This window comes from Rhincodon typus, chromosome 7 (assembly GCF_021869965.1).
Source record: "Rhincodon typus isolate 14 chromosome 7, sRhiTyp1.1, whole genome shotgun sequence".
In the NCBI taxonomy this organism is placed as follows: domain Eukaryota; kingdom Metazoa; phylum Chordata; class Chondrichthyes; order Orectolobiformes; family Rhincodontidae; genus Rhincodon; species Rhincodon typus.
In genome coordinates, this window is record NC_063338.1 from 20,489,091 (window position 1) to 20,504,083 (window position 14,993).

Genomic DNA, 14,993 nt, shown 5'->3' on the forward strand with positions numbered 1-14,993 from the left:
TATATTAGTAGAAATGCTGTGATCATGTTCTTGTTGGCTTTGCTAGCGCCTTCTATAAGGCCACAGGACATAAGAGCTGAAATAGACAACTTGGCCCATTGAATGATAAGGCAGACTCAAGGAGGTCATGGCTAATCTGATAATCCTCAATGCAACTTTCCTGCCTTTTGCTTGACTCCATTACTAACCAAAAATCTGTCTATCTCAGCTTTGAGTATGCTTAATGACACAGCCCTCTGCAGTAAAGAATTCCACAGGCTGACTATCCTCTGAAAAAGGAAATTCCTTCTCATCTCTGTTTTAAATGGGTGACCCCTTATTCTGACATTATGCCCTCTGGTCCTAGATTCTCTGAAAAAGTGAAACAACCTCTCTGCATCTCCTTGTCAAGCCGCTTGAGAATCTCATATGTTTCAATTAAATCAGCTCTCATTTTTCTAAGCTCCAATCAGTAGAAACCTAAACTTCTCAACCTCTCCTCATAAGAAAATCCCTCTGTAGCTGGAATCAACCTCGAGAGCCAGTTGAACTCTGGCTTCTTTTAGAAACTTAAAGTAACATTGTCACAAATGGTGCAAGGTAATTGCCAACACCTAATGCAATGAAAGGACTGGAAGAGGCAATACCATAGACAATGGAACAGAATGAACATTCACACATCCATCGATGCTGGAGACCACCATGGCGACGGAATTGTCAAGTTTTCTGTTATGGAAACAACATGATCTCTGAGCGGTCCTGTCCAGGCCAAGCATTGGGACAAGCTAAGGACAAAAAAGATGTTAAACACCAGACGATTCAATTGGATGACAACAGGAAATTTATTTATCATATTATGACATGAATTGTCTCAAAAGGAGAACACTAGATCGTGGTGAGTGCCATTGGGAGAAGAATGGAGACTAGTCATCCCTAGATCCAGTCCACAATTAACAGTAGTAACAATCGATTTTCTGGGTGATTGTAAGTTTCAAACAAACCATACAGTATGTCAACAGACACTCCTTTATCCACAGACCATGTTACTACTTCATAGAGCGCAAGTAAATTAGTTAAATTTGATTTCCCTTTCACAAAAGCATGCTGGCTCTTCCTCATTACTTTGAGTTTTCCTTAGTGTGCAGCTATAACCTCTTTAATAATTGATTCTATCACCTTCCCCATGACTGACTTCAAAATAGCTGGCATATAGTTTCCTGTATTTTGCCGCTCTCATTTCTTGAGTGGAGCGAATATATTTGCTACTCTCTAGTCTGATTGAAATTTTGCTGAAACCAGGGAATTTTTAAAAATTAACATCAATGTATCTATTATTTCATCAGCAACTTTTTTTAAGATCCTACAATAAAATTCATCTGGACACATATTTTGTATTGTCCATGAATCTGTGAGGAAATGTTATGTCTATTTTCTATTTCTTCTCAATGTGCTGATTAATCTTATCACTGTAAAACTGTTTTAAATTTGTATCTCCAGAATATTATTTGTAATCTGCTGCCCATTAAGCTTCTATTTTTGTATTTGCAAATGTTGTTTTGAATTGAATTACTATAGAGTTTGCTGGGCACTGTGCATATTCCTTTTAGCCACCAATGATTTTTAACTCTAGATTTCTGTAATACATGGAATCCTTGGAAAAAGCATTAAGTTGGCTATTCTATAGCAGTTTAGTACTTTAAAGCTTTTTAAACCTGTTTATGATATTGTATCTGTGTACTCTTTGCTGGGTTTGCCTGCCTTTTCAGGATTTTCCTGCATTTTAAATAATCAAATAGTGGCTACCAATTCTTCCAGGGTTTAGACAACTTCTGCCACCTAAATGATATTTTCTGTTTCGTCCTCAGTAAGATGCCGATTTCCCCATATTTCACAGTCTAAAACAAGCAACTTTCTTCTACACAAACTTTAAAACAACGTTTTCTGGCTTCAGCCTTTTTCCAATGTTCCTGGCAAAAATCACAGCTTAATTATTAATTCCAGGCCCTTTTAAATCTTTAATTTTCACTGACTTTTCTTCTTCTGCTAGATGCTGTTATTGGATTTCCTCAAATTTATTTGTTTTCAACTTAAATAAATTTTGAGGCCTTTCCAATTCCAAGTGGAATTCAGAGTAGACCGAGTGTGAATTTACTTTCTGGCTGTTCACTGTTTTTCGCAATTGGGCCTTATGGAGTCTAACTTTAATAGTGGCAATTCTCATTGTGAAAGGTGAGAACGCTCTTTTACATTCCCTAGCCTTCTCTTTGTACTCTATACACAGTTTTTCTTAAAGTTATTCCCTCTTCCCTCAAAGGCTTCTAACTTTATCTCCTGGACCCTTCCGTTGCTCCTCACAGAATCTCAATCACTAAGGCCTCTGTATTACAGCAAACATTTTTAACCATCACTCATGGGACCAAGGGTGTGCCAGTTGATCAAGAGGTCCACGTGATCAATATAAAACACACACTAAGTAATGTAAATGTAATACAGGGTATAGATATCAATGTTATTCTTTATTCCCAGCACAAATGACTTAAATAACAACGCCACCTTGCCTTTAATAAAGCTTACCAGCAGCGAGCCTTCTCACTCACACCTTCAACTGATTACTCCAGACACCATGGAGAGAACAATAATACAGTAAACTTACAGTGTTTGGAGAGTCTACTTCTTGACGGTTTATCGAGAATGCTGGTTTATAAGGTGTTGGTTAAAACAAAGTTTACGTAGTTATGTGTGGCCGACTTTTCCTTCCGTCCAGTGGCTATTCCACTGTGAAGGCCAGTGCAGATACACACATTGACTCAACATCACCAGCATCTCCAGGTACCTAATAAATTCTAGAACGCTGGCTGTGTCCACTCCCAGCACAGCGCCAGGAATGAAGAATCCAATTGTCCCTCTTCAAACAGTAGCTGAAATCATGCACAGAGCATATACTGAAGCTGACAACTCTTGGTCTGTGTGCCTCAGTACAATTTCAGGCAGAGTGTCTCCCCAGTAGGCCATTAATGGAGATGACATTAAAGTTCTATTGATACTTATACAGCCAACAGTTGCTGTCCATTTGATATTCCACAGTGTTTGTAGATCAACCCAGTAATCAGCTTCTATAGTTGTGTTCATATGAGTAGCACAGGCATGGAGTTGATCCACCCTGTTCTGTGAGAGCACCTCCTTTCAGATATCAGAGACCCAGAGACATGCCTAGTGCACATCAATACGCGGAACACACAAGAATAATTATAATGGTCAAGAAATGGAATAGAGTTTCAGGCAGAGTTAAAATTTTGGGGACGTTGCTGCGGTAAATTAACAAAATGCTGACTTCCGTCTGATTGCATTCCTGTGAAAATTCTTGGAATGTTTTATTCTGGAATGCTGGATGAATACATTATGTTGTGTGGTTGTTGTTGTTATTGAGAGGACCACATTGGAGTCATTCACGTTGTTTTCCACCTTATGCCAAAACTATTAGTGCTGTGGTAAACCCCTGAAATACACGTGCTATGGTGCTGTGTATTAAATTTCGCGGTTGGAGGATTGAGACCAAATTTCAGTGCAGCTGCTAATGCAGAGATGTGGTTAAAATGTATTTTGCGTGGCAGTAAGGATCACTGATGTCACAACATCAGCTGACTGCAGTGTTTGAGAAAGAAACATTGAGAGCGATCACAACGCGTTCTGGCTTCCTCATCACCGATAACAGATGCCAGTCATCTGCAAGCGTAGGTCCTTCATCCAGAGATTTGTTTTGGACTGAGGGTTTATTGACGGCTATAGAGAGCTCTGTGGTCATGCTTTCCTCCCTGCCCACTTGTAGGGGGCTGTGCGTAGGTTTCAGTCCCTGTGGAGAAGGGGAAAGGATGAAACTGAAGGATGTGAGGTGAGGAGATGATAAACATCAGTTCAGGGTAAACAGTGAGCAGGTCCTGCAGAAGAATATTTATTATACCTCAGTGATCAATTCCGAATGCCATGTGACAGTGATAATCTGAAGATCTACGAGCGTTGTGAACAGGGAGAGAAGTTTTACCCCCCCTGAAACTTTACAATATTAAAGCTGATCTGCTATTGTTCCAGGTCAGACACTATAGTCAGCAAGACTTCAGAAGGTTGTTTAAGTAACATCAATAGAAGGTTGGAATTGTTCCTTTACTGATAATTCTCATCCTCATGGCTTGATTTCTCTGAGTTTGAACAGTATGTTTCTACTGTGCAGATGATCAAACCCAACATCAGGGGGCAAATCAAATGGAATTTAGTCACACGTCATACATTTTTCATGTTGTGCTCTGACTTGTGACTGTTTTAAAGAAGACAATTCCTGTTTGGTGACTAGATATTGTGTTAATTGACCATTTATTGCAAAGCCATTTTCATTGCCTACACATGCATAATAAATCTGCTTTTTGCATTACTGCGTCTATAGAAATTCAACAATACAATCAATTTACGCCAAATCTGTTGGCTTTTGCAAACTTTTTCCTAAAGTTTACTGATGGGATGGAGGCATCACTTAATTGTCCATCCTTGATTGTTGAGAGGGCAGTTAGGAATCAGTCACAATGCTGTGGGATGGAATTATATGTAAACCAGACTTCCTTCAGGGATAATAATGAGCCAAATGGACTTTTAACAACAATTAGGCTAGCTTTCTAATAAATCCAAATTTCATTATCTGACCATGGTGAGGTTTGAACCCACACCACTAGAATATTAACCTGAGACCATGTAGTGACATTACCACTGCTCCACAGCCTCCCTGCCAAACTATAACTTATGTCATAGTTTGGTAATCGGTCAATTCTTTGGTAATCTGTGATAACACAGTGTGGAGCTGGATGAACACAGCAGGCCAGGCAACATCAGAGGAGCAGGAAAGCTGACGTTTCGGGCCGGGACCCTTCTTTAGAAAATGTCAGATAATCTGTGCTGTGCTTCTCTAGCAACCAAAAACAGACGTTACTGTTCCGAAGAAAGGTCACTGGATTAACTCTGCTTTCTCTCCACAGGTGCTGCAAAACCTGCTCAGTTTCTCCAGGCATTTCTGTTTTTGTTCCAGATTTTCAGCACCTGCAGTTTGTGGTTTTATTTCTATGTTTTTCCAGGTCTTGTTAGACTGTGCTTTGAGTGTCAGTTTTCTTTTGAAGTCACAGTGACTGTCAGTAATGATTTGTTTAAAATGAGCAGAGAAGAAAGCAGCAAAAATTTGGGTAGAAAAGTCTGTTTCAGGTATTGGGATTTATTTGAGTTGTGAGATTGGAAGAGAGATTCTGAGGGTGACACTTTGAGTTGCTCCTACTGTCTCACTGGGCATTAGGAAGGACAGAATTCTAACAACACACAAAATTTCTGAAGAAGGGTCCTGACCCGAAACATCAACTTTCCTGCTCCTCTGACGCTGGCTGGCCTGCTGAGCTCCTCCACTGTGTTATCTCTGACTTCAGCATTGGCAGTTCTCACTATCTCTGAGTGTTTATTGTTCTGATTTGGCTGTTCTTCGCCTCCCCACAAGGTGGCAACTCAGACAGATTGTGTCAGTGAGGATTGTAAGAACTGAGTGCTGAGCTCTCCCACCCCCCCGTGTGTTTGTCTCAGGGAAAGAGGGCCCGGAAAGAACTCAGGCTTGTCAGAAGACATGTGAAGATATGAGCAGGAAGAGTTTATGAAAATATAAAATTATTTCCACACCTACAAACTCAGGAATACTTACCCTCACAATCTTAAATAAAAACCCAAACCACTGCTGATAACAACTTACTGAACTGTATTGTAAATGAAGTTGTCACGATTGAACATGTCCATTTGTCTTAATGCCATGCTGTTTATGTTTATATTTAAAATTTACTTTTAATATGCCATCTACTACCTTCCCTACCTCTATAAAGTTGTATCTCGGTCCATATCTCCCTCAAGGTTGAAAACTTTCTCCTCATAGTTAATTCCCCCAGCATGAGGGATTATTTTAATGATTGTTCTTTCCACAGACTCTGCGGTTTGAATGCCTTAACAGAGTAGAGGTGACCAGAAGTGACTGAAAAGGTCAAAGAAGACTTAACTTGTCTGACATTTGTATCATTTCTTCATAAATTCATCTGGTAACAAATTAAAAGGAACTGTCAGCTTCCAGACATGTGGTTTGTCTTTCATTCTGTAGTCTAACGCCACACTGAGTTTGAGTTCTTTATAGGTTTGTCAAGGAGAAGGCAAATAGCTGTATTAAGGTTCAGTCTTCAAAGCACCACCATTTATTATCCATTAATACTAAGTACCGTGACACATGGTAATTATGATATACCAGGGTCTAACTTATAGTTACAGCAAAGAATGACTAATCTGCTTTCTTTATGTGTTTTGTGTCCATGTGTGTTTTCCAGATATTAAAGGGTTCTAGTGTAGTCTAGCATAGTGTGCTTCCGAATAATTTATTCATTTGTCTAACCAACAGAAAGGGTAACTGGACTCAACATTAACTCTGCTTTCTCTCCACGGATGCTGCCAGACCTGTTGAGATTCTCCAGCAATTTCTAATTTTATAACAGAAAGCAGAGAGTCAGGATAAATGGATATTCTTCTGATTGGCAAGATGTAACTATTGGGGTACCACAGGGTTCAGTCCTTGGGGCTCCAACTATTCACAATCTATACGAATGACTTGGCTGCAGGGATAGAAAGTACTATAGACAGATTCGAAGATGACACCAAAGTAAGTTGCAATAAAGAAATAAAAAAAACTTATAAATAGATATGCTAGGTGAATGGGCCAAAATTGGACCGATAAAGTTGTTAATGTGGATAAATGTGACGTTATCCATTTTGGCCGAATCAATAGAAAGGCAACTTATTATCTAAATGGAGAGAAATTTCAGAGTGTTTTGATGCAAAGAGGTCTGGGTGTCTCTGCGCACAGGTCACAGAAAACTAATATACAGATTTAGCTGGTAATAAGGAAGGCAAATGGAATTTTGGCATTTACTATGAAAGGAATAGGATATAAAAGTAGGGAAGTATTGCTGCAACTGCGCAAGGCATTGGTAATACTGCAACAAAGACAAAAATTGCTGCAGAATCTCAGTATGTCTGGCAGCATCTGTGGAGAGAAAACATTGTTAATGCTCCAAGTCCTGTGACCTTTTCTTCAGAGATTCTGAAATGTGTGTACACTCACACCACATGGACTGCTGTGGTTCAAGAGGGCAGGGAACCTTCTTGAGGGCAGTTAAGGATGGGCAATGTATATTGGCCATGTACATCGCATGGACATCAATGGTTAAAGCTCAACACCACCTGCTCAAGGGCAATTAATAGCACGAATGAACGCTAGCCTATTCAGCAAAGGACAGAATAGCAGACAGAAGTACAAACATTTCTGATGTGCTCAATACATTTTATGCTCACTTTGAACAGAAGTTTGGGGAAACGGTGTCACCTGCTCTGAAAGCCTGGATGCAATTGTTCACTTATTCACTGCAGGTATCAGATTGGTCTTTTTGAGAGTGAACCCATAGAAAGTCACAGGCCCTGATAGAGTCCCTGGCTGTGCACTCCTATACCGCGTGTACAAGCTGGCAGGAGTGTTCACTGATATATTTAACCTCTCCTTACTATGATTTGAAGTCCCCACCTGCTTCAAGAAGACCACCATCATCCAGCTACCAAAGAAAACTCATTCAGTGTGCCTCAACGACTACCACCCTGTGGCCCTGATCTTCACAATTATGAAGTACTTTGACAGGTTAATGATGGCTCATATCAAGTCTAACCTCCCAGCCTGCCTTGATGTCTTATAAATTGCCTACCGTCGCAAGAGGTCCATGGCAGATGCCCTCTCTCTGGCCCTACACTCACCCCTGGAATATCTAGACAGCAAGGATACCTACATCAGGCTCCTACTCCTTGACTACAGCTCTGCCTTCAACACTATAATCCCAACCAACTAATCTCCAAATTCAAGACCAAGCTCTCTGCTCCACCCTCTGCAACTGGATCCTCAACTTCCTGACCCACAGACTGCAATCAGTGAAGATAGGCAACAGCACCTCCTCCACAACAATCCTCAACACTAGTGCCCACAAGGCTGCATACTCAGCTTCTTACTATACTCCCTGTACACGCATGGCCAAGTATCATCTGAGCTCCATGTACAAGTTTGCTGACAACACCACCATTGTAGGCTGGATCTCAAACAATGACGAGGCAGAATACAGGAAAGAGAGACAGAGAGAGAGTGCTTGGTGGCAAGGATAACAATCTCTCCTCCAACATCAGTAAAACTAAAGGGCTGGTCATTGACTTCAGGAAGCAAGCTGGAGGGCATGCCCCTGTCTACATTAATGGAGCTGAGATGGAGATGGTCAAGACAGTCAGTTCCTAGGAGTGATGATCACCAACAATCTATCCTGCTCCATTCACGTTGATGCAATTGTCAAGAAAGCACAACAATACCTCTATTTCCTCAGGACACTAAGAAAATTTGGCTTGTCCATAAAGACTCTTACCAATTTTATAGATGCACCATAGAAAGCATTCAATCTGGATGCATCACAGCTTGGTATGGCAACTGCCAAAGACCACAAGAAACTACAGCGAGTTGTGGGCATAGCCCAGTACATCACACAAGTCAACCTTCCATCCATTGATTCCATCTATAATTTTCACTGTCTTGGAAAATCAACCAGCATAATGAAAGGTTATCAACTCTTCCACCCTCTTCCACTAAGCAGAAGATACAAAAGCTTAAACACGCATGCCAATAGATTCAAGAAAAGCTTCTTTCCCACTGTTATTAGACTTCTGAGTAGATCTCTCAAATTTCAAATTTAATGTTGACCTCACTCTTTGTGCACCTTCTCTGTGGCCATAACATTTTATTCCTCGCTATGTTCTATCACCTTAATGCACACTGTACAGTATGATCTGCCTGTACTGCATGCAGAACGAAACTTTTCACTGTACCGAGGTACATGTGACAATAATAATAAATCAAATCAAATAAGCAAGGCCTACAACTCATGAAGCAGTAAATAAAAGAATCATGAAAACTTTCCAGGTGAATAGAAAGAAAAAAACAACTTTCTATTTAACAATGGACAGAAACTGACAGTGGTATTAATGCAAGAACTGTTTTTGTCCTTCCAGAGATTGTGAGCATTGCTCTTTAGGCCATGGTACAGGAGCAGTGTATGACCACTGTGCTGTTGGGAAGGGAGTTCTAGAATTTTGACTCGATGACAGTAGAGGAGCAGTCATATGGTTCCAAGTAAGGCTGACATGTGTCTTGGAGAGGCACTTGCGGTAGCGGTTCATTTAAGATGTGGGCTGGATCTCAAACAATGACGAGACAGAATACAGGATAAAGTGCTTGGTGGCGTGGTGTAAAGATTCCAATCTTTTCCATGAAATGGAGGTCTACAATACGGTCCAGTCTACACCCATAATCTAAGATTTGGTTTGTCCTGGTCTCCTTAATATTAAATCAATTGGTTGTCCTTAGCTGCTTTACAGTCTGGATGTAAGCATAGTAAATGTAATTCCAAAACATTATTCACACAACAGATTAATATAGATGTTGCCAACCTCCCTGCGATCTCAGACCCTTCTCACTGAGTATGTATGGTGGCATCATACATGACTGTTCGATGTTAGTCTCTTATTCCACTGGTCCCAACCATCTGCTGCTCTTGTCGTTCTAAGTGCTAGAGTTCACTCCTGAGTGTGGAGGGACTGTCTTATGAGGAGAAGTTGAATAAGCCGAGCATGTACTTGTTGAAGTTTAGAAGAATGAGAGGTGATCTTCTTGAAATGTATAAGATTCCTAGGCAACTTGAAAGAAGGAATGCCGAGAGGTTGTTTCCCCTTGTGGAAGTTACTGCAGTACACATTACGGATGATTCACTCTGCTGCCAGTGAGTGCCAATGGTGGAAGGAGTGAATCTTGAAAATGGTGGATAGGTATCAATCAGGTGAGGGCTGCTGGAGCTTCACCCATCCAGGTAGGTGGATAATATTTGATCACGCTTCTGATTTGTGCCTGTAGATGGTGGGAAGGCAATAGGGAGACCAGGAGGTGAGTCACTTGCCTCAGAATTCCTTGCCTCTGTCTGTTCTCATAGTCACAGTATTTATTTGGCTGGTCCAATTTAGGTTTAAGTCCATGATAATCCCCAGGATATTGATGGTTATAGATTCTACAATGATGATGCCATTGAATGTCAAAGTGAGATAGTTAAATTCTCTCTTTCACTGGCACTTGTAAGGTAAAATTTTACTAGTCATTTATGAGCTCAAACTCAACCGTTGTTTGGATCTGCTGCATTTGGACACCTGCACCTTCAGTACCTGGGGAATTGCAACTGGTGTTAAACATAGTGCAATAATTGGTGAATATCCCACTATAAACTAATGATGGACGGAAAGTCATTGAAGCAGCTGAAGGTGCTTGGACCTAGGACACTACCTTGAATAACTCCTGCGGAGATGTCCTGGGGCAAGGATGATTGACCTCCAACGATCACAGTAATTTTCCTTTGTCCTAGGCATATCTGCATCCAGCAGGGAACTTTCCCCTGATTCCCATTAACTCCAGTTTTGCTGGGGCATTTTGATGCCACATTCGATCAAATGTGGCATTGACGTAAGGGCATTCATTCTAATCTTATTTCTGGAGTTCAGGTCTTCTGTCCAGGTTTATATAAAGGCTGTAATGAGGTCAGGTGACAAGTGGCCCCAGCAAATTGCAGTTTGAGCATCAGTGAATAGATATATTGCTAAGTAAGTGTTGCTTGATAGCACCATTGATGATCCTTTGCATCACCCTACTGATGATCAAGAGTAAACTGATGGGGCAGTAATTGGCTGGGATTGTTTTGCTGGGTTTTCTGTGCACAGAGAGGATATCTGGGTAATTGTCCATATTGCCAAGCAAATACAAGTATTGTAGCTTTACTGGAAAAGCTCGGTCTGAAGCACATACCTTCAGTACTATTAGTGGAATATTGTATAGTATCCAGTACCTTCTGCTATTTCTTGATATCATGTGGAGTGAATCAAATTGACTGAAAGCAAATATTCTTGATGCTGGGGAGACCAGGAATAGGTTGGGATGGATCATCCGCTCAATTTTTCTGGCTAAGATGCTTTCAAATGCTTCAGCCTTATCCTCTGCCCTGAAGTACAGGGGATCCCCTATCATTGAGGATGGGGATATTTGCATAGCGTCCTGTTCCTGTGAGTTGTTTAGTTGATCCATTTATAACTGGTTGTGATGGGGCTGCAGAGCTTAGATCACATCTGTTGGTTATGGTGCCCCTTAACTCTATTATATTCTGCTTCGACAGCTTGGCATGTACGTATCCCTGTGTTGTTGCTTCACTGCGTTGACACCTCATTTTTTGGTATGCCCGGTGCTGCTCCTGGTATGCCCTCCTGCACAGTTCATTGAACTAGGGCAGATCTCCTAGTCTGATGAAAGTTGTAGAGTGGAGGATATTCTGGCCATGATGTTACAGATTATAGTTCATCTCCAACAAATGATTTGTGCTAAATATGACTCCAAATCCTGGAGAGCTTCCCTTTGACTCCTATTGATTACAATTTTGCTGAATCTTCTCGACAATAAAATTTGTCAAATTATGTTGGGGCAATCAGTTAAAACAAATCATTTGTGTAAATTAGAAGGAATTCTGTTGACAATGCCAATCTCTGGAAAATTCACTTCAGTACCATCAGAACCTGGATCCATTGCAAGCATCCTCTGCTTCTCAATTATCCAGCCAATCTACAATTCTATCCGCAGTTCTACAAATGTACAAATACATCCTTTATGTTTAAGTAGCACCTGTCAAGTGTTTAATGAATTCTTTGCAACATGCTTGGCATATAGCTTTCTCATTCAATTAAGATATTTTTTGAGAAAAATCTCCTCCATTTGAAATTTGGGTTAAAGGGCTGCATTTATCTGAATTCCCATTTAATCAGTAAAATGAAAAACAACACTTGGAGGAATGTCAGGAAATATTATCTTTACAATTTTAATGTGATCCACAATGCAAGACAACAACATATACCCAAGGACAACATATTTACAAATGATAGAATCTCCCAGTTACAGGAAAATATACAGTCAGGAACGCCCGGTCCCTTCACCCTTATAAATGAACAAGTTATGTGCAATGGTTACATCTTTCATCAGAATGAGGTCTTCTTGTGTAAACAGCTTTTCAGAAGTTTCATTCCTGGTTAGTGGTGGGCTCTTGAATCATGGTGTTCCTGGAATAAACAGAATGAGGACAATGGTCATTTCCAGATGGACTGAGTTCAAAGTTTCATTGTTGTTGATGATCATGATCAAGAGACAATTGTCTTACACAATTTTCCAGCTTATACTCACATTTGAAGATACATCGAGCAGTGTTTCTGTTGACTTGCCTTGCTCCTGCTCCTGTTTTTTAAAAAAAAGTTTTAAAAGATTCAGATTTGTCTGTTTATTACAGGGAATCAATGATATTGAATAATGGAAATACCTTTTAATCAAAGATTTCACTGAATCGCTTGATTTATTAATTATTAAAAATAAATAAGGAATGTAAACTCTTCACATTTCTATTCCTTAACTGTGTCAGATTGAAAATAAATAGAGCTGCCGCAGAACCTGTTGTGATGCAGCTGAATGCAGGTTTCAACAGTTTAATTTTTTTGATATGATGGTAAATGCCACATGATACTCACGTTGGGAGAGTCCTCGACTGATCCTGTTGAATTCTTTTTCACCTAGAATGAAAAGTTTTTATATTTATCTAAGTAGGTTTGTGTAAATAATCTCAATGTTTAGAATCATCTCCAAACAAAAACTTTTAGATTACAACTTTAAATTTTGGAGTTTGGGCTTGATGACTCGATGCTGGAGTGGGAGACCCTTACCATACATCTCCTGTTCTGCACTGCAGCACTAATCAATCGAGCCCTGAGACATTGTACCTGTGATATGAGCTAATGGAGGATGAAAATCTCCACTGATCGGGAGCTTTTGTGATTGAATCAACAGTTTGTTTCCAGAACGGACCAGTAAATAGTGTCTATTATAGTGAGAGCATAAGAGACACTGTTCTCCCAATGGAATTGTTTGTGCCTGTCCAGTCCCGTAGATATTCAGCTGATACCATCCTTAAGAAAGAAAAATCTCTTCCTCTGTATTTGGTACAACATCAGACTCCCAGCCAACCCCAAAGTATCTCAGAGTAAAGCAAATTGAAGTCTCACACTCCAATCCAACTACTGCATACTATATTTTCTGCAGTCTTTTGATCATTCTTATCAACAGCAGAAAATCTGATAATATTCCCAGTTTATAGTCGCATTTGACTTCTCCATTGATTTCTCTTTGGATTTGGTTTTGCCCTGTATTTAAATATTAATTTTCCATGTTTAGTAAAGTGGATCAATGGGAAATGTTGTAAATTATCAGAAATAATAGAACTCCCAATGTCCTGACATGTATAATTATGAGGTTACCTCATTGCTGTTTTCATTTGATTCTGATGAGTCACTGTTGCTGTCAACCATCTTCAAGCCTTTGCACTCCACATCAATGCTGACAACCTCATCAGCAAAATATTCAATGTGGCTTTTGCACAAACCTTTCTCCTATCAATGCAGAATTGTTTAAAATTACACTTTGATTGTAAAACTCTGGGAACTTTTCAACGATACAACTCTGCACACACGAGTATTTGAGTTTGACAATGTAACTCGGAACTTACTGCAGTCTTTTTGGGACGGAAGTGACAGCTGGGATCATCAAATTCCAGTCCAGAATTCTTGGAGCAGACAGTTTCTTTCACAGAGAAGGTTAAATCCATGTTGTACGACAGTTTCCCTGTGTGATGAATCTAATGAGAGGGAAAACAGTTCATTAGCGTCTGTCTGTATCTGGTGTTCTTACTCTGTGCTGATTCACCCATCAGCGTAAGTGTAATACAACATTCTGCTTCTGCTTAGTCGTCTGTGTCGAACTGCACTCAGTAATATTCTTGTAGACTTTAGACAGTGAAACTGACTGACACCAGGACACACTTACCTCCTTCACTCTTCTCATGGTTATCCCACACAGATTGCTGGTCTCGGTGATTTGGTTCAGTTTTAGAACAGACGCTCTCAGAGCATCCTTTTGGCTCGGTATTCCTGTCGAGAGAAAAGGAAAGTTGTACGAATCATTCCGGAGTTCTTCAGTGAGTTATTTTTACACGTTGGTGATATCTCAGCGAGTGAGCCTCATTGCCAATAACTGGTTGCTCAATGGGCTGCCGCTCTCTCTGGTACCTACCTGAGCAGTGGAGAATCTGCACTGCAGCAATGGTGAGGAGGAAGGCTTTCATTCTGCCTCTTGTGTGATCAGCTGGCTGCTTTCTCAGAGTAAAGGAGCTGCTTCTCGCTCTTGCTCTGCCCTTTCCTTGCTGCGTTCAGTCTTTATATCTCGCGCCTCCACCACATTCAAACACTGACTCATATTTACTCAGTTTTGGTCTTGGGCAGGGAAAGCTGCTGACAAGTGGCTCTAATATGGACCAGTATCGTCATCGTGGTTAGATTTGGTGAGATCAGAGATTATTCCTCAGAATGTGAAATAATCAACTGACAGAGGATATTAACATCTATAATTTGCACAGTATCTGTCAGCTCTCTAATGTTTACAAGGCTAACCTTGATGTAAACACACAAAAATGGTCCATCTATGGCTCACGTTAGTGGCACAAAGTTTGTTCGAAAAGTAATAGCACAAATTATATTGCAAGTTCAGGTGATGAGGACAGATATCTTGTGAATCTCTAGAACTTATTGTTCATTGCCTATTCTTTTACCAACTTTCAATCTTCAGATATTTTTAAAAAAATTTTCTGCAATTGAATGTTATTTGGCCTTTAAATGCAACATGGGAATTTTAGGCTCATTATTGATAATGTGACCTTTATTTAATAATGTGGAAATTGTGACTGCAACATCAATCTCTGTGT

The 14,993-nt window shown here is 40.2% G+C and overlaps 1 protein-coding gene across 1 annotated transcript; it reads right to left on the reverse strand.

The window, feature by feature from the left end:
- Positions 1-12,089: 12,089 nt before the first annotated feature.
- On the reverse strand, positions 12,090-14,434 carry LOC125483575 (secreted phosphoprotein 24-like). Its single transcript, XM_048599509.1, has 7 exons — positions 14,306-14,434; positions 14,060-14,163; positions 13,743-13,871; positions 13,495-13,626; positions 12,712-12,753; positions 12,374-12,424; positions 12,090-12,252 (listed from the first exon to the last, which is right to left on the reverse strand). Exons 1-7 carry the CDS (start codon positions 14,355-14,357, stop codon positions 12,223-12,225), a joined length of 540 nt encoding a protein of 179 aa, XP_048455466.1. The 5' UTR covers positions 14,358-14,434; the 3' UTR covers positions 12,090-12,222.
- Positions 14,435-14,993: the final 559 nt, after the last annotated feature.

Bases quoted from the DNA above. Each gene is read 5' to 3' on its own strand.
- LOC125483575 (XM_048599509.1), bottom strand. From the start codon at position 14,357: ATGAAAGCCTTCCTCCTCACCATTGCTGCAGTGCAGATTCTCCACTGC. The intron at 13,872-14,059 runs GTAAGTGTGTCC...CCCTCTCATTAG, and splicing joins CCATGAGAAGAGTGAAGGAG to ATTCATCACACAGGGAAACT. The intron at 12,253-12,373 runs GTGAGTATAAGC...TGTTTATTCCAG, and splicing joins TGCTCGATGTATCTTCAAAT to GAACACCATGATTCAAGAGC.